The sequence below is a fragment of the Phoenix dactylifera genome, chromosome 7 (assembly GCF_051530095.1).
Source record: "Phoenix dactylifera cultivar Ajwa chromosome 7, Ajwa_hap1_PhDact_Kaust_v1.1, whole genome shotgun sequence".
NCBI classification, from domain to species: domain Eukaryota; kingdom Viridiplantae; phylum Streptophyta; class Magnoliopsida; order Arecales; family Arecaceae; genus Phoenix; species Phoenix dactylifera.
Window position 1 is genome coordinate 7492854 of NC_143196.1, and position 27958 is coordinate 7520811.

Sequence of the window (27958 nt, forward strand, 5' to 3'; positions counted from 1 at the left end):
AGCCATAATAGGGGAGGTGGTAGGAATAGCAACAACAATAGTTATAATAGAGGGGGTGTCAACAATGGTAGTGGTGTGATAGAGGAGATGATTATAGCAATAGTGATGGTAATAGTAGAGATGATGGTGGTTGTGGTGGCGGCGATAACCACGATCATGGAGGCCTTATATGGCGATGGTAAGATTGTATTTGGCATCGTCGTCATTTAATAAAAATAGAAACAAGAATTTTGTTTCAATCTTTTTAGATTTCTATCAACAAAAACATTTAGTACTTATTATTTTTTTAAATAACAAAACTAAGAAAATGTATTTAGTAAATAGGGCTAATGCTAGAGGCAGTGGATGAAGAGGCACTTGAGAATGCGATTGGCCTTAGCAAAGTTGGTGGCTCAAAGAAGGCATGGATTAGTGCACGGGGAGAGAGGAGGATAAGAGAGGGAGTGGAGGATGTGGGTGAAGAAGGTCTTAGTGCAAGTGTCGGAAAGCCGGCTACTATTAAGGACAAGGAGGCCCACAATAATAGAAGGGGTATTGTAGGAGGTAAGGTCGGCGATGAGAATGTCAAAGGCATCGAAAGAAATTGGGAACGAAGCTAAATAGACAAAAAGTCGAAAGGAGCTAAGTTGCCGCGAGTAGTTGGGATAGTTGGGACGTATGTGGAAGGAAGCCTAAAAGATCACTTCTAAAAATAGCACAAGTAAAAATTTTTTACGTCCACTCATTCCAAAAATAATAAAAGTTGTTTTTTTAAAAAATATAAACAGAATAACTAAACAATTTTGGCATCAGATTCATCGTCTTTGTTTTAAAAATGAAAAAAAAAACAAATAGGCCCTAAAAGACATAAGTTTCTTTTTTTATGAAAATAGTGTAAATAAAAATTTCTTACTTTTATTTTTTTCCAGAAATAATAAAAATAATTTTTAAAAATAAAAAATAAAAATAATAGCATCAAATTTTTTAATCCTAAATTCTATGATTTATTTTGTAAATAAAAAATAAGAAACAAATCCAATGCTGAACAGATCTTTACACTTTCTCTCAAAATTGACTGAATCATACAATCATGAGCGGAAAACACCACTCAATTCAGGAGGGCATGTTCGACTATATATATAAGAAATGTACCTAGTCAAAATATATGGTTTTAAGCCCTAAAAATTTAAAGGTGATTGATAAGAATAAAAGGTTCCTAGATGATGGATAGAATCAGATGGCGTTTCCAAGAATTTGGAAAAAATCCCTCCCCCCTCACAAGAACCTAGAGCCAGCAAGAGCAGCCCAAAAATGAAAGGAAGAGGCTCAGTATCCGCTGATTTTAGTAGTACGAGTTGCCCATTGTTCACCGAAGTCATCAGAATCAGAGTCTGGTTCACAGAATAAAATTCCTTTCGTACATTCATATGTAATTCTTCTATTCCTCGTGTTTGGCCCTCCATTAATAAATTTTGGAATCCAATATGGATTATGACCTGAATCAAATCAATACATTTCTTATGTATCCATAGATACTATATTGGATTTGAATCAGATTTCGAGCATTGAGGAGATCCATCTGGAGCGAGACTTGAATAAAATTTAGTTCATTTTTGCGTATCTAAACTGTCTCCAGCTTTTCCAAAACATTGCTTATCCCATGCTTGCATGTTCCCCTTGATCACTTATAGAACCCCAAACACCCAACTGCATTTTCTAACTAAAATAGAAAATGACTATCGAAACTGAATTGTACATCCAGAATATGAAAAAAAAAAAAAAAAAACCCCTGCAATCCAACACATTAACAGTTTTCATTGGTGTGAAAAATTTGGCCATTTCATATCATAGGACAAACTTCGAAACATCCAAAACCATCTGCCATTCATGATTCTTATCTAGGGAAAAATTGTATTACCAGTCTAAAACTACATGAAATAGTTTACTGCAACAATATATTGCAACAATAAACAATAATCAAGGGCAAAATCTGTTGAAATGTGTTCCGGATGAATAAAGAATCTCCAATCTACCTTATAGCACCGCTTGCTACGGATAAGACCTTGCACACACCTGCCGAAGTTGTGAAAGGCACATCCTTGTAACAGGCTACTCGCTCTGCATCTGTATGCAGATCAGCTTGCACCTTTTCCCAGACCTTGCTCTTCGCATTTAGCACACCATCTGCCTCGCCCGAGTAACCAGGAAAGCTTACTCGCTCTCCCACCGCAGCAGACTCCGGTGGATCAACCAATTCAACCTGAAATTCCATGAATAAAAGGTGTAATGGCGCATTTCCTCACAAGTTATCCAAAGAAATTAACTGTCCGTTTCATGCCTTCTGAGATTCCAGAGCAACTATAGCTGTTCCCCTGGTGTTTTCAGGAAATCTATTTACGTCAGGTTAGCAAATCTGGCAAGCACGATACTTCAAATTGCATGCCATATCTCCACCAGATTTACATCAAATATGGAAATTTGACGCATGCCTCTAGGATATGTGTCCTATACTTCTAAGTGTACTATACTTCAGAATTTCGAAAAGGACTTTGGATACTTCAAGAATACACCTAAGGTACTTCCCTGGAACATCTAGTGATGAGAAGATGGGCTTTCTTTTCTTTTATTTCTCACAAATATTGATCTTTTAATCATTAATGGTTTTAGTTTTTTGCATGAGGATATTAATGGATGGAGTATGGGTTGTGGCCTATTGATTAGAATGATGATTAAACTATGCAACATGTGGATGTTAATACCATTGTTATGGACTATTAGTTTGATGATCTACCATATTTACCTACCGAAAGGAAAAAGGATGAGCCACCATAATTTATAGCAAGTTTTTGAAAACTGGATCAAGGTAGCTGGTTTAACCAGGCTGAACACTAAATAGTTCAAGCCTCCAGTCTGAATATACCCAGTAAACTGGACTCATCTGAAGACTTATATCTAACAACCCCGTAGAGAGGGGGGAAAACGGTTAAACTGGCAAGCTGCTTGAACCATTCCAAGTTCATGCAAAGTGGGTAGCCTTTTATACATAACAAAAATTGGTCCAGCAATTCGCTATTATAGTTTGTTTTGACTCAATTCGAGGGATTTCCCTCATGAAGCACCATGACTCAACAACCTCATCTTCTTCATGGCATGAACAACGAAAGAAAAGATGGTTGGAGCAAGGCAAATGGCAGCTGGCAGCACCAGGTCCCTCTTGATCCCCATCCCTCTATCGTAGCCCCCTAGGCAGCCGGAGCCCGGCAGCATGATGATGCAAAAGCACTCTCATTTACAGATACTCTCAACCCCTTCTAGGTCCCTCTCTCCCCCACTAAACTCAGCTCCCTCAGCAGCCAAAGCTCAGCAAGGGCATCCTCCCTCTCTCCCTTTTCCAGTCCCTCTCTTCCTCTCTTGCTCTCAACCTTTTCAGCAGCCAAAGCCTAGCAACAGCACCCTCTCTCTCCCCTCCTAGTCCATCTCTAATCTCAACCCCCTTTGATAGCTGAAGACCAAGAACAAGCCAGCAGAGCGACGCCCTCTCTCTCTCTCTCTCAAACACAAACACACACACACAGTCTCTCTGTCTAACTAGCTCACAATCTTTATTCTCTCACTCCCGTTCCATTTCTCTTCTCTTCTCTCGGTCCCTCCGGATTTTGTTTTCTAGGAAACAATTCAACAATTTCCGAAGAAAAGGTCGCCCTACTACTGATTTATATATAACAGCTTAGAAGAAAAGCAAATTTATTATACTGACAAGTTTTGAATTTTTCCTAATTTGTATATTATGTATAATTTAATCTAATATTTATATAAATAATTAATAATTAACAAGATCTAAAAAAATCATAATTTCAAAGTTCTGGTGGACCATATGGTTGAATAGGTGACCTATGACTGAATCCTTCTGATTCGATCAATAGTTATGTAGGGGCATAAACAAGCCAGACTTGAGTGAGCCAAGGCCATCATGGGCTCAATCAAAAATCTAAATGGTTAAGATTGGCTCAAGCTCAAGTCAAGGTAGGTCAAGCCAACTCATCCATATTGCGTACTCATCCATATTGTATAGAATCTGCTTTCAAATGACTAACAGATAATCAAAGATATTGAAAACATCTATACAATTTTGATGCCTAATTCTCTTAATTACATTAACATGGTTAATATATGAGGCAGTGTATTGAAATAGTCGAAAGGAGCACATACCCAATTGCCTTTCCATAAACCAAGATTTGACTCATGCAAGTTATCAGATGAAAGAATTGAAAACTAAAAGGTGAATAACATCTTACCTTACTGTGATCTTCACTTGATGCAGCCAAGACCATTGCATGTGATTTAATACCCCGCATGGTAGCTGGTTTCAGATTACAAAGAACACAAACTTTCCGATTCTGCCCATTAAGTAATTAGAATGAATAAAAAGGTATAACACATGTAAAAATGAATTGGAGGACAAACCAGAATTTCTCATCTGAAAGAAATATAATATATTGGTGGACAAACCTGCATTTCTTCAAGAGGGATGTATTTGACAAGACCGCTAACAACTGTTCTAGTTGAGTCCTCACCCACATCAATTTCTTCCACATAAAGAGAATCAGCATCTGGATGCTTCTCAACTTTCTTGATCAGACCCACGCGAATGTCAAGTTTGGATATAGAAATTTCTGTTTCAGAAGCCTTTGACTTGGAACTACGAGCAGGCTTACTCTGTTGTTCCTTTGCAATCCCTTTTGTACCAACTACATATAAAGCTTAGCAATCTTCTATATTTTTTGAACAAAATATGTAAATAAGATGGATTCAATCAGCACAAATTAAGGATGAGTTGGCAGCAAAATTTACTTGCCTTTGAGATGGTCCATAGTAGTCGTGTGCAATGTTTTTACATACATGCAAATCTGTAACTGATTCAGTCTTGATAGCTAAAGTTTTCCACCTAGGGTTTCTTAACCACTCTAGAATCCACTCCCACAACCACCATTTCATCAAAGTATATATATATATATATATATATATATATATATATCACGTTTATTTTTGGTTATAAAATACCTCAGGACAAGGTTCGTCATACAGGTCGGTACCATACTATACCAGTATGCAGTCTCGTACCGTACCAACACTCAGTACGCCTCGTCATCTTGCATCATACCCCATAACGACACTATAATAGGGTGGTACTGGTATGAGGTCCAGTACCGAGACGGTGGATCTTGCCTCAGGGTAAGAAAAAAGCAAGAAATAAATCTGCCCCATGGCATCCTGCTAAGGTTTAGGAACCAACACATCAAACAAATCAGGTCTAATGGGTAAATTATGAGGCATACTACTTATTGGGGCAAAGCCATTACATTGATCTATTTTACATTTTACTTGCAAATTTTAGCTTGCCAAGGACAGAAACTTCTGCACTCCTGGATAACAGCTTGGTCTTGATCCCCCAGACCGTGGTCTTGCTGTAGCCATCAACCAATTCGAAAATCAGTTGTTTTGACTACTTAACCCTGTTTGCTCAGAAAAACCTAGATGTTGAGACATTTGCCACTGCCTTGGCCAAGAAAGTGATCCCACTTCTCAAATGAAAGAACTGGCCAATATTTGGAACCTAATGTAGTATTTGTAAATCCATCAATTATCATGCACTTATTTGAGATGCAAAACAAAAATAATAATCTTTTATTATTTTGTGACATCCAGTGTAATTTTATACATATACTTCCTAGATGCTTCTATATCATAAAATTTATCAGAGCTCCACATCCCTGTTCTTGCACTTACTCCAGTTCCTAGTTTTATGAGCTGGATTATTTAGCAAAGAGAAAAGTTTCAATAGTTCAGCAAAAGACACAAGATATACACTCTTACGATCAAGTCTATCCAACCTTAAATCAGCATATAAGATATTGGTCTTATAGCTTCCATTCTATAAGTTATTTACGCCAAAATCATAACAATATACCAAAGAAAAATCTTATTTCATCTATTTGGGGCGTTGGCTTTGTAAATCCTTGGTCACTTTTTCATGTTGAAGTGATAGTCCCCTTTTAAGATATTTTCTCCAAATTCAACTGAGAAACCCTATCACAAATTTAAGACTTGTTCTTTTCCAGCAAACACAAAATATGAAGACTCTTAGTATACCATCACAGAAATATTTCTAACGTTTGACCTCCATTGGTACAATGCATGAGCTTAACCCTAAGTTACTCATTTCAAACTCCTTGTTTTCAGTTACTACACACTAATCTCAGAATTCCTGTTGCTGTAAGTCATTTTATGAGTCAAATCCATCCTTATTATCATCACGCCACACAAGATTGTCGCTTAATTTTATCCAATAAAACTTGCCCTCATGTACAGAAAGCACTTGGTGACCCCTCAAGAATCCAAAGGTACCTTTCTACTAAATCCATTATGCTCTAATTCTGGGAAAGGCATCTTTACCAACTTCATAGAAAAGAACATGGAAGATAAAATTGATAGCTCTGCAGTCCACGATGTCCCATGGTCATTCATTCCACTTAAGGCCTCAATCTTAATCTTGCATTATTCAGGCAATGAATAAAAGCTCCTCACCAACAATTTCCTTAAAAGGATGAGAATTAGAAATATAAAAATTTTTACCTGTTATTTTTGTTCTTTTGAGCTGCTCAGCAATTTTTTTCTCATCAGCCTCTGCTTTTACTTTTCTATCAGCTTGACTGCCAGCAAATTTCACTCTAAAGAATTCCACATCTTCATCTTTCTGTAAGAATGTGCATCGTTGCCGATTGTGAACAATTAATTGAACTGATGTACAAAATTAATAAGGACAGAAATGGAATGACATCTGAACAACAAATTATACATACGAGTTCCTTAAATAGTGGCCCAGGTTTCCCTATTTTGTGACCAGAAGGTAGGAAATCCCAAGGTTTTTTTGCCTTCTCAGTTTCTCCTTTCTCATCACAAAATGAAAGATGTGTTTCTGGTGCTATATTAAGCTGCCTTAGTACCTTTCATGCCAGCAGAAAACACAGTTCAGCTCACACTATAGTACCTCAAAATATACAAGATTTAACTGCATAAAAGGTGCTTGTAAAAGGGGCAAAGTCACTTACTTCAACAGAAAAGGAAGGCATAAAAGGTTCCAATAAAGATGCGAGAAGGTACACAAGTCCAACTGAAGTTTTCATCACAATTGCACATGAAGATGGATCTTCTTTGTAAAGCTTCCAAAATTGGCTTTCCTACATTGCATAATCCAAAGAAAAGTAGCAGGTTCGCAATGAAAATAAGTAGCACCTACGAAAAAGAAAGAGCAGGAAATGATACAAAACCTACTTGTAAATATGCATTTCCCTCACTGGATATGTTCATTGCAGTTTTTAAACCTTGTTTCAACTTAACCTGTCATATAACACATACCATGTTTTGTGATCAGATTGGTCAACAAGGAATAATTCAGAGCACCCAAACTGATGCAATTTGAAGGTTTCAACATCATGAAATAGCATCATCATGTTGAATATAAATAGACTCAGAGACCTTTTCCATAGCCTCAAGATACTGGTCAACCAATTTACCAACTTTCTCCGCTAAAGACTTAGTTAATTGATGTGATTCTGCATCAGGAGCATCAGGAATGACAGAATCATATCCTGCTCCTGCAAAAGAGGACAATCAAGTAGTAAGTATTGCATTTTATGAAGCTATAGAATTTCACTTCCCATGCATGACGAAATGACGACCAGCATGCAAAATATAACACCATATAAGCAATTTATAAGCAAGCTCATTGATTTCTGCAATTAAAAAAATGTACTATTATCAGTAATTCATAGCAAGGTTAAATCCATTAATAGAGATGTATACACTGTGTTGACACAAGATTTCCAGAATAATAATTTGGACTTTGTCTTGATAGAAATGTTAACTAAGATGTCTCACACAAAAAGAGTGATGATTACACTCGACTCAACATGATTTGGAACTCCACAATGTAGAGAAACTAAAGTACTGGATAGAAAGATTACCTTGTGTCAACTAAATGGGAAAAAAAATACTTGCAAGCATACTGATTAACAATGGTTAGTTAGGAAGATGCATCATCCAAAATTATCAACATTAAAAATATCCTCGACAATGAAGGTTGAAAGAAGCTGAGGTAAGTTTCATTTTAATAAATAGCTAACTTAATTTCCCAATAAGTTTTGCTTGAGTCCAAAATATTAAATGCTGCCAAATTGTCAATAAAGATTCCTAAATGAAAATTGCAATTACTACCAGATTATATGTGTACCATCGAATAGATCATTAATAGCATGTTTCGATTTTATATTTCAAAATATTATAGCACATTATGCCTGTGAGTGGACAACTGTAAACAAGCTTTCCACTTTAAAAGTATGTGAAAATATTAACCATTGAACAGAAATGATTGGGTTCAAAGGAGGCAATGACTCCTAGGTACCAGGTTAAGTGATAATTCACAAGAAATAAAAATTAAATTTCTTCAGTTATAGATAGTAGACATGCTTAAACATGGCACAATTCTCATAGACAGGAGTACTGAAAAGACAAGGTTAGCACTTAATCAGTCATGTTTATGAGTGATGTATTTTGCCTGGGTTGGTAGTCGACCCCTATAGGCAGTAATTTCAGGCAAGTTAAATCTGCTTCTTTCGGGTTGTTTTTGTTACTCAGAAATGCTTTCAGTGAAATGGTACCCAAGTTTTTCGAGTACCAGGCTGGGTCCCATCATTAGCAGAGTCCATCTCTACGTTGGTTGAAACCACACGATGGCATTACCTAGAAGGTGAACTGGTGAAGGATATTGCTGCCTCAACAATGCAACAGAACGTTTTCCATATAATCACCTAATTACTCCCATGATATTGTATACATCATCTTAAGGTGAAACTAAGAGCCCAAAAATTTCTCTAGGTATAATCCATAGAATTATGGGCTTAGGAGACATCATATTCAATGAAAATGACCAAAATGCACTTGCACAGCAGTGAAGTAAGAAATTGAAGGAAGCATATATTAGTGCAAAGAGATATAAATGCCCCAACTATGCTCTTCTGGAGGAAAGAGAGCAAGCAAGAAACAATGCATGAGAGAGAGAAAAAAAAGTTCAAGTCATTTCTTCAGTTGTACAACGGTTAAGTGTAATTTATGTGGCATAACTGAATGGTTATCTTAGAACTTGCAACGATTTAATGGCTAACAAGCTGAAACCTGACATACTCCACAGGCACAAGAAAAATATAAGTTTAAATTGAACATACATATTTCAGGTTTTCTAAATATTTATATAAAAAATTAAAAGAAATCACTTTTTAAGATGATTAAATATACATGTTCTTAATAAAATTTTAAAATTAGCTCAAAGATACAAGAAAGTTAACATTTTTGCAAAGTTGTTCTAATACATGCATCCTTAACCAAGCTCTAGAAACAATAAAACCTACTTCAAACATCACTAAAGGAAATCACTTGTTAAGAGATGAAATATACATGTTCTCAATCAATATTTTAAAATCAGTTCAAGGATACAAGAAACTTGACATTTCTGCAAAGTTGTTCTAATACATGCAGATTTAATCATGCTCTAGAAACAATAAAAGCCTACTTCAAGCATCATTATAGCCAGTCCAACTTATTGTCAGAAAAACCAACTCTGCAGTGATCCCTGAACACTGGAAATAAAGAATTTGATAAGTATTTTTAAGAGTTTGACATGAGTCAACTTGCAGATACGTATCCAACACAGATTCTGAGGTGGACACAGGAGTCCATGCACACAGACTATAAACTGTGGTTTCACATTGTCGATTAAGCCAATATAAAATAATACCAGCAAATATATGATGGAAACTTAAGGTGTTACCGTGCCCCCGAAGCACTTTTCTGAATACTAGTTGTAATGCACATGCAGATGCATGAGTTGCCAAAGATTCTATATTTGGAATATTTAATTAAAATCTAAAGTTTAAACAGATATAAAAATAATTGATTCATAATTATCCTTTTTATTCTTATGCATTATATCTCACTTCCGCTTCTTGGTTCATATTTTCTTTCACCTGTTAGTTCTGAAGTCAGTAATAGTGGGTCTTTTCCTCGATACCGTTTCCACCCCTTTCTTATTTCTTATTCTCAAAGGTAAGCAGTGTTAGAATCCCTTCTTCAATAGAAGTCTAGCATGTTTTAGAACCTTTAAGAAAGAAAGTTAATTAGAGTTATTATTATCCTCAAAGTCCAATGATATCGGAATCTTTTCTTTTAGAAGTCTAGCATGTTTTAAACTTTCAAAGAGATCTAATAGCACTGTTATACAAATATTTTAAATTTGAATGGAGTAATCTGATTAGATTTTTTGGAATTAAAATAACTGAATTTAAAAATATTAAAAAAATATTCACAATTAACTATTTCTTCTTATGCATTATATCTTGCTTTTGCCTCTTGATTCATATTTTCCAACCTGTTAGTTCAATAGTAAGAGTAGGTCCTTTCCTGCATATTTTCTCCATTCTTACTTCTTATTCTCAAATTTAAGCAATGTTAGAATCCCTTCTTTTATAGAAGTCTTGCATGTTTTAAACCTTTTTTCAGTTAGAAGCATGTTATAAACATTTTAAGAAAGAAGTTTAATTAGAGTTATTATTATTCTCAAAGTCCAACAATATCATAATCTACTTTTTCTGTAGGAGTCTGGCAAGTTTTGAACTTTTCAAGAAAGAGATATAGTTAGAGTTATTATACAAATATTTTAAATTTTAAATTTTAAATGGAGTAATGTTATTAGGATTACTTTTTCAAATTAAAATATTGGGAAAATAACTCATTTCTATATAGCTTAAGGATAAGATCTTGTACTTTGGCTATGTTAGTGATATGCAACTACACTCATATTGCTTACCCCTATCTAGCATCTTGGTTAAGCCCGATTATAGATAGAAATGACCATGAGGACTGCAACTGAAGGTTGAGGCCAAAGAAATCAGTTTGTTATCAGGTTTGTTAACAAAAAAGGAAAAGGAATCAAACTAAAGTTAAATCCATGCCACACCCTATAAGCAAAACTGAATCCACCTCCCACCCTGCTAGTCAACCTTAATCTACTTAGTTCTCCTTTTAACAAATATTCCCTGCATACTTGACAACCAGATTCCCATGATAAATAGTTAATGAGAACAGGCCCAAATGTGACCCGCATCAGAAATGATGGGCCAATAAATGATCCAATTAGAATTTGCATGCACGAGTAGATAGCTACGTATAGTGCAATTACACAAATTTCACGTATGCCAACATTCGCAGTTCAAGTTCTCATTCTGCATGTCAATCTGCATATGCAATTATTAGATTTTAGATAAAAATTATCAATATAAGGATTCTTAGCATATATAATGGGTACAAAAGGCTATGACAATTGGTCCCTATTATGTCAAACTACTTGAAATCCTATGACGATGAAACAATAGAGCAAACATAAATATTTTAGTTATTCAATTGATAGCTCCACTTTTATAAGGTTGCTTGTGCCAAAATCAAAGATCTTGGAGAAAATTGATAATAAACAACTTTGAGTTAGCGTAGAGTCATTATGTATATGATAATCACAAGCATTCATGTTGGTCAATGTCAATCGTGCCATGCCAGGCTGGTGTTGACACTAGGCACTCATATGTCATGACATGTGATACACAAAAACTCAACACCCACCAGCCCATCTCAGTGCATATAACTCATACTGATTCACCACAGGTCAATATAGTTTAGTACCTCCTGGTAACAACACCAAAAAGAAAAAAGAAAGACAAAATATTTTTTGAGAATGCCACATCACCTTTGAGGCACCATATGCCACCACTGGGCCTCCACAATCCCCATCATGCACTTGAACCCTTAAATTATGGATTCCAACCCAACTGGATCTAATAAAATCTGAACTTGATCAATTTATTGGATTAAGATCTGGATTTTGCTTAAAGCTGGACCAAGTCCAACTGTTTATGCACCTAACCACCTTCCTAAACATACACACATACTTGCCACCTTGCAAATAAGTGCAAGCAATGAAGACTTTAGACAAGATGGTAAGTTCAAATTCATCTCCTTCCTAACAATTAATGTCACAAACCAGACAATATATTACACATGCACAATTAGGCTTCATGATCAATATTTAATATTTTAATTTGGATCATATTTCCGCAATCTTAGGCTTAAATAAGTGAAGTACTTAATATTCTCTTAGTGATGTCAACCAAAACAGGTCAAACCCAGAAAAGCATTATTTTACTATAAGATCATACCATGTAAAAAGTTATCAACATGATGGAAAATGTTCTGATTATAATACCATATAGTGAAATGATATAATTCCAAAAGTAATAAAGAAAAAATCGCCAGACACAAGGTATTGCTATAAATAGGTCATTACGTTATTACATTATTAGAAAAATATGACCCAAGAAAATGCTGTAAAGAATTCACTAACTCATATTCTTTGGCCATACAGATTTATTGCCCAACTGCATCTTTATTTCAGCCTCTAATAAGCTGTTCTCCGGTGGTTGCAAAAGTGGCATCGAGCATCTTCTTAAGGTTTTCAAATACTTCTAAAGTTTTTAAGAATAATGTTAAAGGCCTTTATGATGCATAGAAAATTTACCCAGTCCAACTTGGCAATCTAACCTTGTTAGCTTGGTTGGTAGGACCTACATATCAGCTAGAACACTATCCATGATAAGTTTGAGTTAGCAAGTGATAGTCAAATCCAAGCATGTTGGCATTGCATAAAGAATATAGCTTTTATGGTATAATGTACTACACAAATATAATAATTATAAGCTCCTGTTGACACACAATGATCATGAGGAAAAAGTGGTTTGTAAGAGAAGTCAAAACATTAAGGCATTAAGCTTTATGCTTATGCTTATGTGGAACTACCACTCATACTTATTAGATGATTTTGCACATGTCAAAGCAAATACTCAATACTCTGTATTTTCAACAATGGTGTAAGTGGATTCAGTGCCTTGAATTTGAGTGAAACAAATTAGATTTAAGCCCAGACCTAACCCAATATCTAAAAGTGGCTTCTAGGAGAGGCCAAAAAGACTTGCTTTAAGCCTATGTTTACCAGAAGCAACTAGTCATATCTGTAGTAATCACCAGTCTGCCCATTGCAAAGCAAACTCTTAATTCTCTGAATGACCTGAGTGGGTTAAACGACCTGAATTCAAACAGGAACCTATAAGATTTATAAGCTCAAACCAAACACCTATACTTAGATACTTAGATCTCTGCAACAGGTGTGTGGTCGAAGGTGACATGATGGAATTCAAGCAATCACACTGCCCAGAAAGAATAAGCAGGATTTTATGACAGAAGCTTAAGGTAAAACTTCACACATGAAGCATATACATCACTGTGTCACACCCACCCCCCAACCTTTTTTCTGTTTCCCTCTTGCAGACCCCTTTCATTTCTTTCAGAAGCAATAGTAGTGAAGTGATGAGACTTTACGCACTCAAATGAAACAGAAGACAGATTTCAGGTCTTCCAAGAGCAAATCTTGGTTGACCTTGCAAAGCATTAGGCTATGTAACAATAATTTTAAGCTTTAGATGCAGTCAAAAGAAAGGTAGTTCTCATTCACAATAAATCAAGTAGTTATGAAAGTTCTTGGAATAATCAGAAATTAGCCAGCCAGACAAATCAACTTTTTTGTTTCATATAATGTTTCTGAACATACTAAACTTGATCATGTATTTTTGCAAACAATAGCAATACAGATTGCAATTTAACTGCAAAAGTTCACCCATTAAAATAAATGAGACCATCATTAGGTCATACCATGTTGCTTATACAAGCATCAAGTCATGATGTTGAGAAACAAAGAAAGGCTGTTGTGCATAGTGGCTCCAGGCATGTTATGAATATATAATTTTGCATAGCGTAAAACAGACAAATATCTGTAACCACCATGGCAAATCAGAACATGCATCAGCACTTAATATCATTTTTACAAAAATTGTTAACAGATTTGATGTTTGAGCAAAATGGTGATATCGTCTAAGATGCTTTTATGACCAAATTTTAGATACATTGTACTCAATGTCCTAAGATACTATAGGCATATTGATTTAACATGTCAGCTAACCAACCTGGAGGTTTGGCAATGAAACTCAATACACGATTAATAAAATTGCCCAAATTATTTAGCAACTCGCTGTTTAGCTTAGCCTGCAAGTCTGCCCACATAAATAAAGTGTCTGATGCCTGAAACACAAAAGTTAGATAATAGGAATTAGATCTCAAGTACAGAGACAATGGGAAAAATGAACAGTTCTGAATAATCGTAAGACTAAACTCACCTCAGGCCTATTAGTTAACAAGTAGTATCTCCATACTTCCACAGGAATCTTCGTATCCTTTGCATCATTACCAAAAACTCCAGTTCCTTTGCTTTTGGAAAACTTTCCTGCAAGACCAAGGAAGGAACATGTATGCTGGTTAAAATCTCACATGCCACATATCCAGCTGTCACAGTACTGACATATCAAAAGTCATTGAAAATGCACAAAAAATTGTAGCATTATGTTACAGCTCTCATCCTTGACAAAGAAAAAGCAGGAGGCATCATTTTAAGAAAATTTATTATCAGAGCGTAAAAAAACAAGGATAACCAAATTACAATGTACAGATATGAAAAGAAATATGGAACGTCAGTGTGCAATCTGGACTGGAGATAATTTAGACAAAATTTATGAATGTTGACATTATGCATCACATTGTTCTCCTAAGATACAATAAATAAAAGAACTAAATGTTTTGGGGAATTGAGCAAACTACAACAATGGAGCATTTCTCATTCATAATACCAAATTTGGATCCATTTCATAGTTATCAACATACGAGCAGCTGTCAAACTGATGTCAGCCCTCTTTTTTCTTCAGGCATGGGACCAGATCATATCACAATACGAAATTGGGAAAAGATTGGATGATTATGGTTATGGTATTTATCATTCGTTATACCAACTTGGACAATTATACATCAGGATGGACTTGTCGGAACTGTGTATGCTTGCGGCATGCATGTGTGACTATGATAAATAATCTCCTTGATTAACAAGGAAAATTTTTGAGGTATTGACGAGTATTTGTGTGCAATCTGGTGTCGGAATCCAGGTTTTTGATGCAGAAGACTGGATTGAGGTGTACGTATTTAAGTATAAGTGTGTGTGTGCCCAACTGTGCATAGTCAATATAGATGATGATTTTAGATCAGCAAGTCCTCAGCCTATAATCTGATGCATTGTTGATGGTCTATATTGCAACAGCCTTTTATTGAAAAGATAATAAACCTTTCACAGTATTAGATGGCAGAATATTCAGCTGTTTTTAGGAGTCCTTTATTTGATGTACAGGGTCACTGGTCTTCTAGTACAACTGAGGACAGTATAAGAAGGATTGCCTCTAATTATTCTATAAGTAGCAAAAAGTAAGACAGAGCCCAACCCTTGAGCATCAGAAAGGTGAAGAAGATGGGAATTTTGTGAAACAGACCACTTTAGTCCCCTTTTTGCAAGCTTGAGCCACTATTTTCCTTTCCTTCTGTTTTGGCAAGAATAATCAAATTTCAAAACTTTCAAACACTTTTGGCCCTTGCTCCATGAAAATAATCCAGCCATTGAATATTTAAAGTATGTGGATTCAGCACCCAACAAATATGTGCATTCATTTACAATAAATGTGATTGTTCCCTACAGAAAATCTGCATTCACTATAAAAAGAATATATGAACTCAACTCCACTTAAATACAACTTGAGTGCATCTACTAGGGCCAGGAGCAAAAGCATCCTAAAATTTCAAAACGGGGCAACTCCTGAAAAAATGTATGAGTGATCCAAATATACAAAAAGAAAAACATAAATTGAGCCACTTTTTGCAAAATTCATATAGATTGATTGAAATCACCTCAAGTCGTTTGATCATGCAAACTGCTGGTTTCAATAAAGTTTGATGAAAAAGGAATTACAATTCTGTAATTTATGAAGTTATAGATTGTAGAAAAAGGATAGACAACTATTTTTTTCTGAGAAGAGGGATAACTGTAAGACTAAGTTATCAGAAAAAGTTTAATAGCACAAGTTTAAAGACATATATGAAATTCAGCCCATGGAAGAAAGATTAAAGAGGATCATTTTGACTTTTAGTTACCAACAAGGAGATACTTGAAAGTAATTCTCTGGAGCAACGTGACTAGGAAAAAGATATAAATACAACTCTTACCATAAGATTGCTAAAGGAATGAAATGGACTTGCATGACATGTTCAGAATTGATTGGGATGATGGAGGACCTCTATGATGATCATAATGAGGTAGTGTTTTTCTGAAGGAATTACCTTTAAGAACACAGGGATTTGGAGGAAAAAGAACAAAAAGTTCTTTTTTAAGAGATTTGTTCTGTGCATTTAAATGATACCGAGCCAGACTTCAGGAAGGAGAAAGTTAGGCAGTAATTTCAGTTGATGAGAAGGAAGAACTTCAACTTATAGTTTCCAATTCCCTTATATCCACATTGTCAAGAACAATATTGAGATTATTAGTATGTTGGGACTTCTATGATGATTCCTCACTTCATTCAAGACAAGAAAAGCATGGAGAGTAGAACGATTAAGGCAAATTACTACTCCTTATTCAGGGTACAAGATTGTCCAGAGAGTATATATCCCTTCACACTGAGTGCACATGAAGCAACTAGTCTCTTCATCCATCATAGCAGAGTGCAACAATTTTTTTTCAATATTTTACATGGATTTTTAATTGATTACAGGTTCGTTCAAGCTATGTGAGGGCCAGATCCAAGGGTGTTCTGCACCTTGGACTTGGAAATCACCTTGATAATGTCAGTTGAGGTGAAATGATTGCTATCAACAACCGGAAGTAAAGTTGTTCGTCTTTTACTTTGGATGTGGATGAACTATCAAGTGCTCATTGAACGGAAAAGGGAATTGTCAGAAGAGACTTGGGAATTTGTAAGTCAGTTAGCAGATATTGGAGTACCAAGTGTTCAATTAGTGGAGAAGGGATTTTTCAGAAGACAGTCAGGAGTGCATATATCAGTTAGTAGATATTTAGGCTCCTACATGCCTATGGTGGTAAGCAACCAACCAAAAATTCTTCTTTTCTTTGGTAAGGGACCACATATTGATCCCAGGAAAAAGAATAATAGGCTTTGCAACATTCAATAACACGGTTAGGACTTAGGAGTATGTTTCCCTTGTTTGGGAACAACTATACATAAACCAAAGCAAATAGCTACTTAAAAATACCTGATTCGTAATTTAAATATTCTGTGACACTTATAGTCTTCATCATCGTCCACTTTTCACCAGTTCCAAGAAGTGTAGAAGGAAACATAACCTAGAATTAACACTTTAAGATTCAGTAAAAAGAAATATATACTAATAGTAATGAAATATAAATTACTAGCTAGAATTAATTATTGACATGTGTCCATTATGTTGGAAAGCATGTATGTTACGAAAAAAAAGCTACAGACAGAACATAATGACATTTTTTGGTAAAAAAGACATTAATGGCATTTACTCAATATTGTTGATGTTAACTTATTTCAAGTCACATATCACTTTTGGTGTTAAGTCAAGAAAGTGCAAGTTTATACAGAAGAGTAAGTCGCATAGTTTCAGTTAATTGTGCAAAAAAATGCACAAAAAGAAGAATTGATCCAGTACTAAATTAGGACCAAGATGGGGAGTGATTCTGTGTGTGTTTTATATATTATCGTTATTATAATTTGAAAGTTAAAAAAACCATTTTGAATTTAATGCTTTATGATCTACCTCAGGAATAGAGCAAGCTAGCTAACTAAACTATTTGGATGTTTAAGAAGTAGTGAAGAGTAGATATTAGATAAGAAATTTAATATTCATAATGGTTGAAGAAAATTTGATAAAAAGTGAGGATGTACCAGAGATACAATAAAAGGTTGTTTATGAATGAAAGATGCACTATTCCGAAATCTACTGGTGCATTCATGTTACACCACAAATATCTACCTTGTCGTGTGCACGACATGGAAGAATTTAATATACACATGCACTTAATATACATGAGTTTATGAGATCCAGCTGACAGAATACAGAGCCCTTAGACCAACTGCTTAGGGCACTTTTCTTACAATATGCGATTTTAGGAATGATTGTTCTAGCAATTTGAATTATTAAAAAAAAGTTCTAGTAATTTGAATTATTAAAAAAATATGAAATTGTATCCAATTAGACAGACATTCTTAAACCATAACCTACTATCTGAAGGAGAGAGACATGATTTCGAATATTGCAGATAAAGTGAATATCCAATAAGCAATATGGTGAACTGTCAAAAATGTCTTTCTTTAAGTCCACTACAAGAATGTAAAATGCAATTACTGATCACAAGAGAAAGAATGGAAAAAAAAGGACGACTTAAAAACTATTCTTACTGTGTGAAATGGCACATTATCCTTGCCCATGAACTGATACAACTCCACATTTTCAGGATTCTTCCACCACTTCTCCCAGTCCGTGGTGTAGCATGCCGTAATTGAGATATATCCAATCGGGGCGTCAAACCAGACATAGAATACCTGGACAACAATATCACCAACAATAATTGATCACTCATACTTCAATATAAAAATCGACTCCAGTATTATTCTAGCATAATTTCTGAATGAATCAGATGAATATCTACACCCCTGATAGAAACATCTTCTCAAAATGTTCAACATGGTCATCTTATTTTGTCTCACCTTATCTTTGTACTCCTCGTGTGGAACAGGAACACCCCATTTAAGATCCCTTGTGATGCAGCGAGGTTTCAATCCCTCCTTCAGCCATGCATGTGTTGCTTGGATAGCATTTTGGCTCCAAGATCCGGCCACTGACATATTGTTGATATATTCTTCTAGTTTATCCCTTAGCAGAGGGAGCTCTAGAAACAAGTGGTCTGTATTACGAATGCGGGGAGTAGTTTGACATACCTATAAGGAGAATAAGCTTGGGTAAGGAATGGTGTAGATATTTTTGAACAAAAATTTAACACTTCTAAGACACAAAATCTAGTAAAAGATACAATTTTTAAGACTCAAAGGAAAGAAATGCAATAAGAATCTTAACAGATGAAATTTACCTTGCACTTAGGATCTTTCAGTTCGGTTGGATTTAACAATTTCCCACATTTTTCACACTGGTCTCCTCGTGCAGACTCATAATTACAATCCAACGTAGGGCATGTACCTTCCACAAGGCGATCAGCTAAGAAGCGTTCGCATGAATCACAGTAAAGCTACATTTTAATCAAAGCTAGAGGGAATCAGTACCTAAAAAACAAGAAAAAAGACAGATGCAGGCAACGCATGAATAGAAAGAATTCTCAATGCTCATGCTGAAGCTATCACCATACTTGCTGCATGGTGTTTTCAGAAAGCCAGCTATTCTCCATCAATTTGTGAAATATTGATTGGCAAACGTCAGTCTGCTGTGGTGTGGATGTACGTCCAAACTTGTCGAAGCTTATGTCAAACCATTTATAAATGTCCCTGTGAATTGCATGGTATCTGCATAGGCAGGAACAGCATTTTCAAGAGTAGCAAAAGTGCAAGATTAGACTTAAATAAATATGGTGAACTTTCTTTATATTTCATTTTCTCTTACTTCTTTTCATTTCAAAAGCAAAATCTAACAGTTTTTTTTTATTAGATGCAACTGAAAATTAAGGAAACAATATAACATATTTCAACAATACAAGTTCATGGCATTGAGTAAGTATATACATATACTGATATACGTGAACTTTGTTCAACAAAAAATAATGAAAAAGATTACATTTTTATAAGCCAACAACCAAGTGGCATGGTGGTTGGCATCCCGCCCCACTTTGGCAGTAGTTCAAGTTTTAATCGTGCTATTGTTCTTCAAGATTCAAAGAAGGGCAATTTACTCAAACACAAAGATGGCATAGCATGCAGGTTAATTGTGCAAGCACGAGCATGGCATTGCAGGTTGCGGATGCAGATCAGGAATGGATAGTGGCGAGCAGGCTCGGGTAAATTTTAATGAAGCATAATTCTGCATATTGGGCAAGTTCAGCAGGCTAAACATGGAGTCTTCATATGTAAACTCGGTCCCCTGTTTTAAATCAAAATCTGCATATTAAATTGCATAAATATCATATATGCTTTGCCATATAGAACAAATAAAGAATGAATACAACATAAGCATTACAATAGCAAATAGGCATTTCCACCAGAGACCAAAAACCCGACATGTCTGCAGTAAGAAACATGGAAACCTAGTACGATTTTAATTAGTCATTATTCTTATCCATTGTTACTGAGTGAACATTGAACATAGACTAGAAAGCATGGTATGAAGTCATCTGATAGCTATCATATCTTCCAAAATTGAGCAGTTTCTAATAAGAAACTATGTAAATTGTCAAACAATTCTAAACCGATCGAATGTATCTTTTGACTCTTTTTTTAACATTTTACCTATTGTTGTTTGCATCATCAATAGAAAAGAATTGATTATACAGAGGAAATGTAACACTTGGGGGAAAAAGGCCAAGCTATATAAAGTAAGCACGTTAATTAGTATCCTACTTATATTATTGTGTCAGTTTCAAAAACAGTACCGGATACAATATAAATAGCATGAAACCAGTGGAACATTAGTATGATGCTTGATATACAAATGCGCATTTGGCGATGACACTTCACACATGTTTCAAGGAATTTGATATGTCATTGACAATTTATGGCAATAGCAACATATTAGTACAATGATGCATTATCCTACTATTTGCACAAGTTCCTTTCTCTTGATAAGAACTCCTTTCATATTGCTGGACAAGTCAATTATAGAACAATCAAGATGAAAATCAGAGCATCAAACACATCTTTAAATTTTAAAGTAACTAGGCAAGCAGAACTTGCAATTAATTTCATTTAAAGGCCTTCATTATGTTTGGCACATTAGCATGATATTATAAGAACTATCAATTTAGTAAAACTTGCATTATAACATTGTATGGTACATATTATTTGTTAAGTTCCAATAAAACCTTTACCAAAAAAACAAATAAAATGAGAAACAGAAACCACAATTCTACGCAATATTTGATAAAGGTCAATATAGTTGAGGCCGGCACTTAAAGAATAGATTCTTCTTCAAGGGAAATAGCAGCAGAAAGCAACAGGCCAGGTTTTGTTAGTATTGTCAGTCGATTTGTTTGGGCTAGTCCAAGTGGCAAGTTTCAAGGTGCATATAAATAGGGTCGGAGTGAAATAAAGGCCGTCTTGGGGCCTTAGGTTGTCTTGCAAGAGAACAGCCCAAGCTCAGCCAACATGCAGCCTAAGCTTCAACCATATTCTAATCAGTTATGCTTGAGTTGGCAAAACTAAGAAACTTAGGCAAAACAAGCCTATTTTCAGCATACAAATAATCCAATCACTGATTGCTAAAATACTTTTCTATATCTATTTGCTAAAAAAATGTTCCATGAGTTCTATTATTTTTATATTTTTGGAATGCAAGTTTAATCAAACTTCCTCCTTGTTATGGTACAACCTGAACAAATGCATTGATTATTTTTTCACCAGAATTCATATGTGGGCCAAGCAAAACCAGGCTATAAAGCTCAGAAGGTCCCAGCAAAAGCATTTTCTTTTTTCAAGCCAAGCTCAGCCTGATCCAACTGCTTCCTAGCCAAACTTGTCTTAAATGAAAGCAGGGTCACGTAAGAGTCATCGCCTAGCCCTGCAGAATGCACGACCCTACTAGAATATCATACATGAACTGAGCTGTGTATAAATATGGATTGCAGTACTCCGGAGCTAAGATGTCTAGATTCATTTTCAAAGAAGACAGTTTGAGTGGACTAAGCAAGTTCGAACCAAATATAGGTGTTCCTTCACATAGCAATGGTTTCAAGTGCTGGTGTAACCAGTGTTACCGAACATGGGGTTTGAGGTTTTTGCCGTGTCCCCATGGGGACACGGCACGACACCCCGGATATGTTGTGATATGCTGGGGACACGCCTCCTGGGCTCCCATGCCTCACCCAAAATCCTAACCCATGGACTCCAAAATCAGATGAAAGACCATCTGCACCCAATCTTGCTGTGACAGAAGCCAAGATGGGTTTCTTAACAAAAGAAAAAATAAAAGAAGAAAGATAAGGTTCTGGATCTCATCTCTTAAACCCGATTAACCTACAAAAGAAAGGAATAAGGAGAGAGGATAGGCAAGAATGGAACAGTGTACCTTCCTTATTACCTCAAAGCATCAAGCACTTCCTTTCTTCTCTAGTCTCTTTGTTTTGACTTTACCCCTTCATTTTCTTCTCAGCTTGACAGGTGAAGACAAGAAAGGGAAATAGAAGCTGAACCAGGACTCATGCCTTGCAAAGGGTTTAAACTTTTTCCTTTGTGATGTCAAACTAATAGGAGGCCCAAAGAAATGCCTAGAAGCTAGTGTTTTAAAGAACCCACCATGCCAAACACGTGGCACTTTTATACCACTAAACTGTATTATTCTCTTCCATTTTCATTTTTTATAAGGTACCAAAACCTTTCTAAAGATTTGAGGAAGATTGGGATATTATTAAACCAAAATACCTATTTTACATCCAAGTTCACTTATTAAGTCATTTTTTATTTATTTTTATTCTTATTTATTTATTTATTAGCTGTGTCCCCATATTCCCTTTTTTTAGAATTGCTGTCTCTGATTCTTCAGGACACCTGGACACTTGACATTCATGTCTCATGTCTAGGTAGCATTGGGACTTACCAGACCAACATGTACTGTGCAAAAACAGCTAGCCGAGTTCTTTGTTTCACTATGAAATTTGATCACTTGAACTCCATAAAGTTTTGTTTAATATCTTCAAGCTAGTTTCCTCGAGTTTCAGATTTATATTTCAAACAATTTACCTGGTTTATTCATCATTCAATGAATTTGGATTATTTAATACTCTGCCCCCTTGATCAACCACCAAATTAGTATCTCTATCATTGATCTATTGGGTTGTTTTTATTTGACTTTGTAAGCTTAGGACATTAGGCTTCTTTCATTTCCTGTTATGATTTTTCCAATAACATTGTTACATAACTATAGAGATCTTTTGAACCTAAATGCTAAATTTTATAATAGTAGCCATTTTAAAACTATATGATTTCCTACAAACTTTAAGGTCTTATCAACAATCTCGGTATTTTTTTAGGAAAAAGAAGAACAATCTTTATTAGTCAATCCACATGAAGTTTGATCAAAATTATCAAATTTGAGACTCCCCGTGAAGCTTAAAGTGTCCATGTCAGATCACATAGAAGGTTCTAATCACAAAGTATGGACTAAAAGTACCCAAAATGTCGTTTGTGAAAAGAGTTCGCTGAAAAACCATTCCATGACCCTCCACTAGTTGACCAATTAATCTAGACACCCTCCACTAAATTGCACCCTAAAATAAGGTTTAGTTAAGAACATGAATAAGTTAAACCACGTGGGTCTAATTATACCAGATGTAGCTAGGATAAGCGTTATATTTTGTTTGGGATAAAATGTTTCTAAGTGACAATTGCACATTTTTGGTTTTCTGTTTGGATGTTGATCGGGATAGCAAATGTTGCTTGGATGTTACTGGATGATAATTGGGGAATAGGTGCATATTTATGAAATTGGACAAGTTTGACCTTCCAATCTCTATTATTCAATATCATAACATTTTATAATACGACAATATGAATATAACGTTATACAACATACTATATAGTATAATATTATATATGATACAGTACATAATATTACAAAATATATGAATTACATAATGATATGATATATTTCTAATATATACAATAGTATATTCAATAGAATATGATATAATATCATAATAAATATTACATTTTATAATACTATATTGTAAAATACTTTCGTAGACAATATAACTTAACATAATATAATATAATATAGTGCAGCATATAATGTAACATATAAGATAATGTTATGATAGCATATATTATATATTGTTTAGGTAATAATATTAGTACAACATTATTATATCATCACATTATTAGTATTATATATCAAAGGGCTAAATCAGTCATTTCTCCTCATAATGGCATGGATGAGAGAGAGTTTAAACCAAGTTAACCCAGGTCTAAATTTATACGATGGTTTTCTTTTGATAGAAATTAAACTTGGTTTATATGGGATAGCAAAGGCATTGACTGAGCTGTCGGATATTACTTATCCTAACCCCAAAATCTGGCATTTGGCAAGATTTATCAGATAAACTAGGGATAAACACCCTTTATCCTGGGTTCTAAGCAATGCCTAAGGGTCGAATTGCATTAAATTGATCCTAAAAGGTGATTCCAATTTGCATCCTTGGCCCATGGAAAGAAGAAATCATTTCAGATATAAAAATATTGAATGTGTCAAATATGATTGAAAATGAGTTTACGATCATAATAAGTCAAGCATAATGATGAATACAAAAATGATCAACTTTAACTTTTGACTCCATACAATAGATTTAACACTGGCACAACAGATACCCAGCTTGCTCCATGAAATTTTTAGCAAAAGGCAATTTCTAAATATTGAAAGCTAATATCCAAGTGAATGAATTACTCACGTGCAACAGAATTCCCAAAAATAGACCTATCATATGACCCAATCAACTTCTTCATCCTTCTTTTATGGAACTGAAAAATTGCAAAAATGGATAGGATCCATGTGAAATGTGCGCTAAGACACTCCCAGGCACAAGGCCCATCTCTAGCACTTCAGCTCCCATCAGGTGATGCCCCTAGAACACATTAAGGCACACCTCATGCACCAAACCCACTAAAAGCCAAAGTCCAACGTTATTGATCAAGTAATGCTAAGGAATTAAGAAGAAAAGAAAAAATGACTTGTTCACCAAGAATAGAGGGTGAAAGACAATGTAGAAGCAGTGGATTAGGGTTTCAACTATAAGCTTGTTCACCGTTAAGTCCTCCACTTCTTTGTCCTCCTAATCCCTACTTCTTGCATGATAAATTGCAGTTTCAACTCACAGATTCTTCATAGGTTAGTCTTCTTCTTCCTCCTCCTTATAGGAGGTACAAAAAATTGTGAGCACTATTTCTCTTGTTAGGTAAAACATGAATTTTATCATTTTTTATATTTTCAAGACACAGACCTTGAACCTAGGCTCCTAGAAATCTTGGCATCTCAGTGTCCCTCAAGCTAGAAATACTTTTGGACAAGACTACTACTGAGACATAAGGATGGACATGAATGCCATGGTAATTCTAGATTTCAAGAGTCTTATGCTGAAATAATAAAATTTTGGTATAAGCTCTCAACTATAGAGTTAGCTAGTTATGCCTACGCAAATCTGCTTTAGGCATATTATGATCAAAATTTATAATTTACATTGTCAAACTTGTACCTGAGAAGATCTATCCTAGAGTCCTTTTCATGCCATATAAAGCTTCACAAGGATGCTTGTCTTGTAGCAATCAATGCTCTTATACACTGCCTTTGCTAGTGTTTTAGCACCTAAGGTACAAGGGGGAGGAGACTAAACAAATGCCAATTACAGAAACAAAGCTTCTTAGACATAATTTTGACTCTTGTCAGCAAACAATGAGCGTGATTCCTCAGTGCCCATATGCATCACATGGTTACCACAAATCATCATTTCAAGCAGGCATTTTAGACCAAGCTTGTTTTGAGAAGCTTTACCAACACTATGTCTAAACGTATGTATCTAAAACCACTCCCTCTAGCTCCTTTAGTGAAACTCCTACCTTGACCACTCAACATTCAAATACTGATTGCATCGGCTAGCTGGACCTATGCCAAGTTGGAGAAAATCTAGTCATGCACTTTCTAATATCAACTTTCCATATTTCAGCTACGACCAGTTCTTTGGTCACAACAAGTTGGATGCAATTTCTACCATGCAACTTAAGATTCATTCAGAGGTACATGCACATGAATTAAAAGAAAAAGTTGTGTTTGCTTTCTTTCTGATTCAATATTCAGATAGCATTCAAAATCTAAAATCTAGAACACGTTCAAATACCACAGACTATTACAAACAGAATAGATTTACAGCTCTAGATTATAGATTTAAGTATAAGGTCTAAAACAGTATAACTAAATTCAAAGGTGAATGTTGGTAGGCACTAACTTATCGCATATCTCTTTCGGTGAGCAATTCTCCTCCATAGCCTTGGTCTCTGTGGCTGTCCCATACTCATCCGTTCCACAAATATAAATAGCATTGTAGCCCCGAAGTCGGCAGTAACGAGCAAACACATCGGCACTCAGAACACCTGCAATGAATCAAAAAGCTCTCATCTTTCCAATGACAGCAACAAAAATTCCAGGAAAAAAAAAGAAAATTTGATGGAACAAAAAGGGAAAAGGCCAAGAAATTGAGAAATGTGAGGAGAAATTACAGCCGATGATGTTGCCTAGGTGGGGGACGTTGTTGACGTAGGGGAGGGCGCTGGTGATGAGGATGTTCCGGCGGCCGGGGACCGGAAGCTTGAGAGCGTTCTTCGCCGGAGAATTTGCCATTGCGAAGTTGCCGAAGAGGAGGTGGTGGTGGAAAGCAGTGGAAACCCTAACAACTCATAAGAAAGCAGTGGAAACCCTAGAAGTTGCCGTGGAAAGCAGTGCTGAAAACAAAAGACCCTAACAGCTCATAAGAAAGACGTAGGGCTGTTAACGGGCCGAGGTGCTCGGCCCGAGCCCGAATTTAAAATGAAGTCTGTTTAAATTTGAGCCCGAATCCGAGAAGTTCGCTGCTTTTGTGATGAGCATTACACGCTGGTGGATGAAGAGAAGTGCCGATCATTCTGTTTGAGCGATTGCTTATGCGCGGTCGCGGTCTATAGGAACGAGGAGTGTTGGAAGAAGAAGCTGCCGCTGTCGAATGGGAGGACGGGAAATGTCGGAGGGAAGGTGCTCATCAAAGTGCCCAAAGATAATGCCTCAGAACATACTGCTGGATGAGAATTTTGTTGCCAGGATATCAGATTTTGGGTTGGCCAAGCTTCTGCGAGGCTCTTCCTTAGGATGATCACTAGCCCAAATGCTCCTGTGTGTGCAAGATTCCACCCACTCACTTGTGATCATCACGACCTCGAGCCCGAGCTCGGGCTCGGGCTCGGACTTGAGCTTGTAATTGAAACGAGCTTTACGAGCTCAAGCCCGAGCCTTTACTTTGCCAAGCGAGTCCGAGCTCGAGCCCAATACCAAGCTCGGTACCGAGCCCGAGCCCGAACTTTTGTGAAACGAGCCGAGCCCGAGCCTATTAACAGGCCTAAGAAAGAGTGGGCCGGCTCTAGTCAATTGGAGAGCTGAACCGGACAAACCAACTACTGGTTTAGGTAAAACCCGATTTAACTTGAACCAAACCAATATGTGCTTTAATTTTTTATGAAAAAATGTATACATTTATGGTTATATCTATTCGATCTGCCTTATACCTCCTTCAATCTAATATATATTTTTATCTTTTTTATTTTTCTTTTATAAAATGATGAACTCTGCTGCAACTATATTCTTACAATGTACATTACAGATACATCAAAAGACAATAGATATTTATTTTTTATTAGTATATCTATTTAATAATTATTTATTTTCTATATTAGTTTATATATTTTTATTATTTTTTTAGTGGGAGACTATATTTTTTTTTACGCTTAGCATGGTCTAACCATTTCAGTAGCATCTTATTCAAATTAATTTTTGTATAATGAAAACTCAATAGTATTAACTTTTTTTTTTGGTACATCGACAGCTCACACTAGTCTCACGTGAACATTGCCATCAGAGTAGGGGTGGCAAAATATGACCCGACCCGCCAACCGACCCGTGTTCGACCGGC

General features: G+C 35.7%; 1 protein-coding gene across 3 annotated transcripts; it reads right to left on the bottom strand.

Moving 5' to 3' along the window:
• Nucleotides 1-1796: 1796 nt before the first annotated feature.
• LOC103714920 (putative methionine--tRNA ligase) lies at nucleotides 1797-26944 on the bottom strand. 3 transcript variants are annotated; one of them, XM_017844685.5, is made up of 17 exons: nucleotides 26520-26944; nucleotides 26249-26393; nucleotides 19463-19616; nucleotides 19190-19345; nucleotides 18810-19040; nucleotides 18501-18644; nucleotides 17329-17419; nucleotides 14364-14470; nucleotides 14154-14268; nucleotides 7516-7634; nucleotides 7312-7377; nucleotides 7089-7217; nucleotides 6840-6983; nucleotides 6613-6733; nucleotides 4489-4715; nucleotides 4275-4376; nucleotides 1797-2239 (listed from the first exon to the last, which is right to left on the bottom strand). In XM_017844685.5, the coding sequence occupies exons 1-17, from the start codon at nucleotides 26638-26640 to the stop codon at nucleotides 2009-2011; spliced, it is 2403 nt and encodes an 800-aa protein (XP_017700174.4). In that variant the 5' UTR covers nucleotides 26641-26944; the 3' UTR covers nucleotides 1797-2008. The 3 variants fall into 3 exon arrangements, with proteins under 3 accessions (XP_017700174.4, XP_038983352.3, XP_088557277.2); XM_039127424.3 differs by having other exon boundaries at nucleotides 4489-4727; XM_088701151.2 differs by lacking the exons at nucleotides 26249-26393; nucleotides 26520-26944 and adding an exon at nucleotides 19885-23793 and having other exon boundaries at nucleotides 4489-4727.
• Between the last annotated feature and the right edge of the window lie 1014 nt (nucleotides 26945-27958).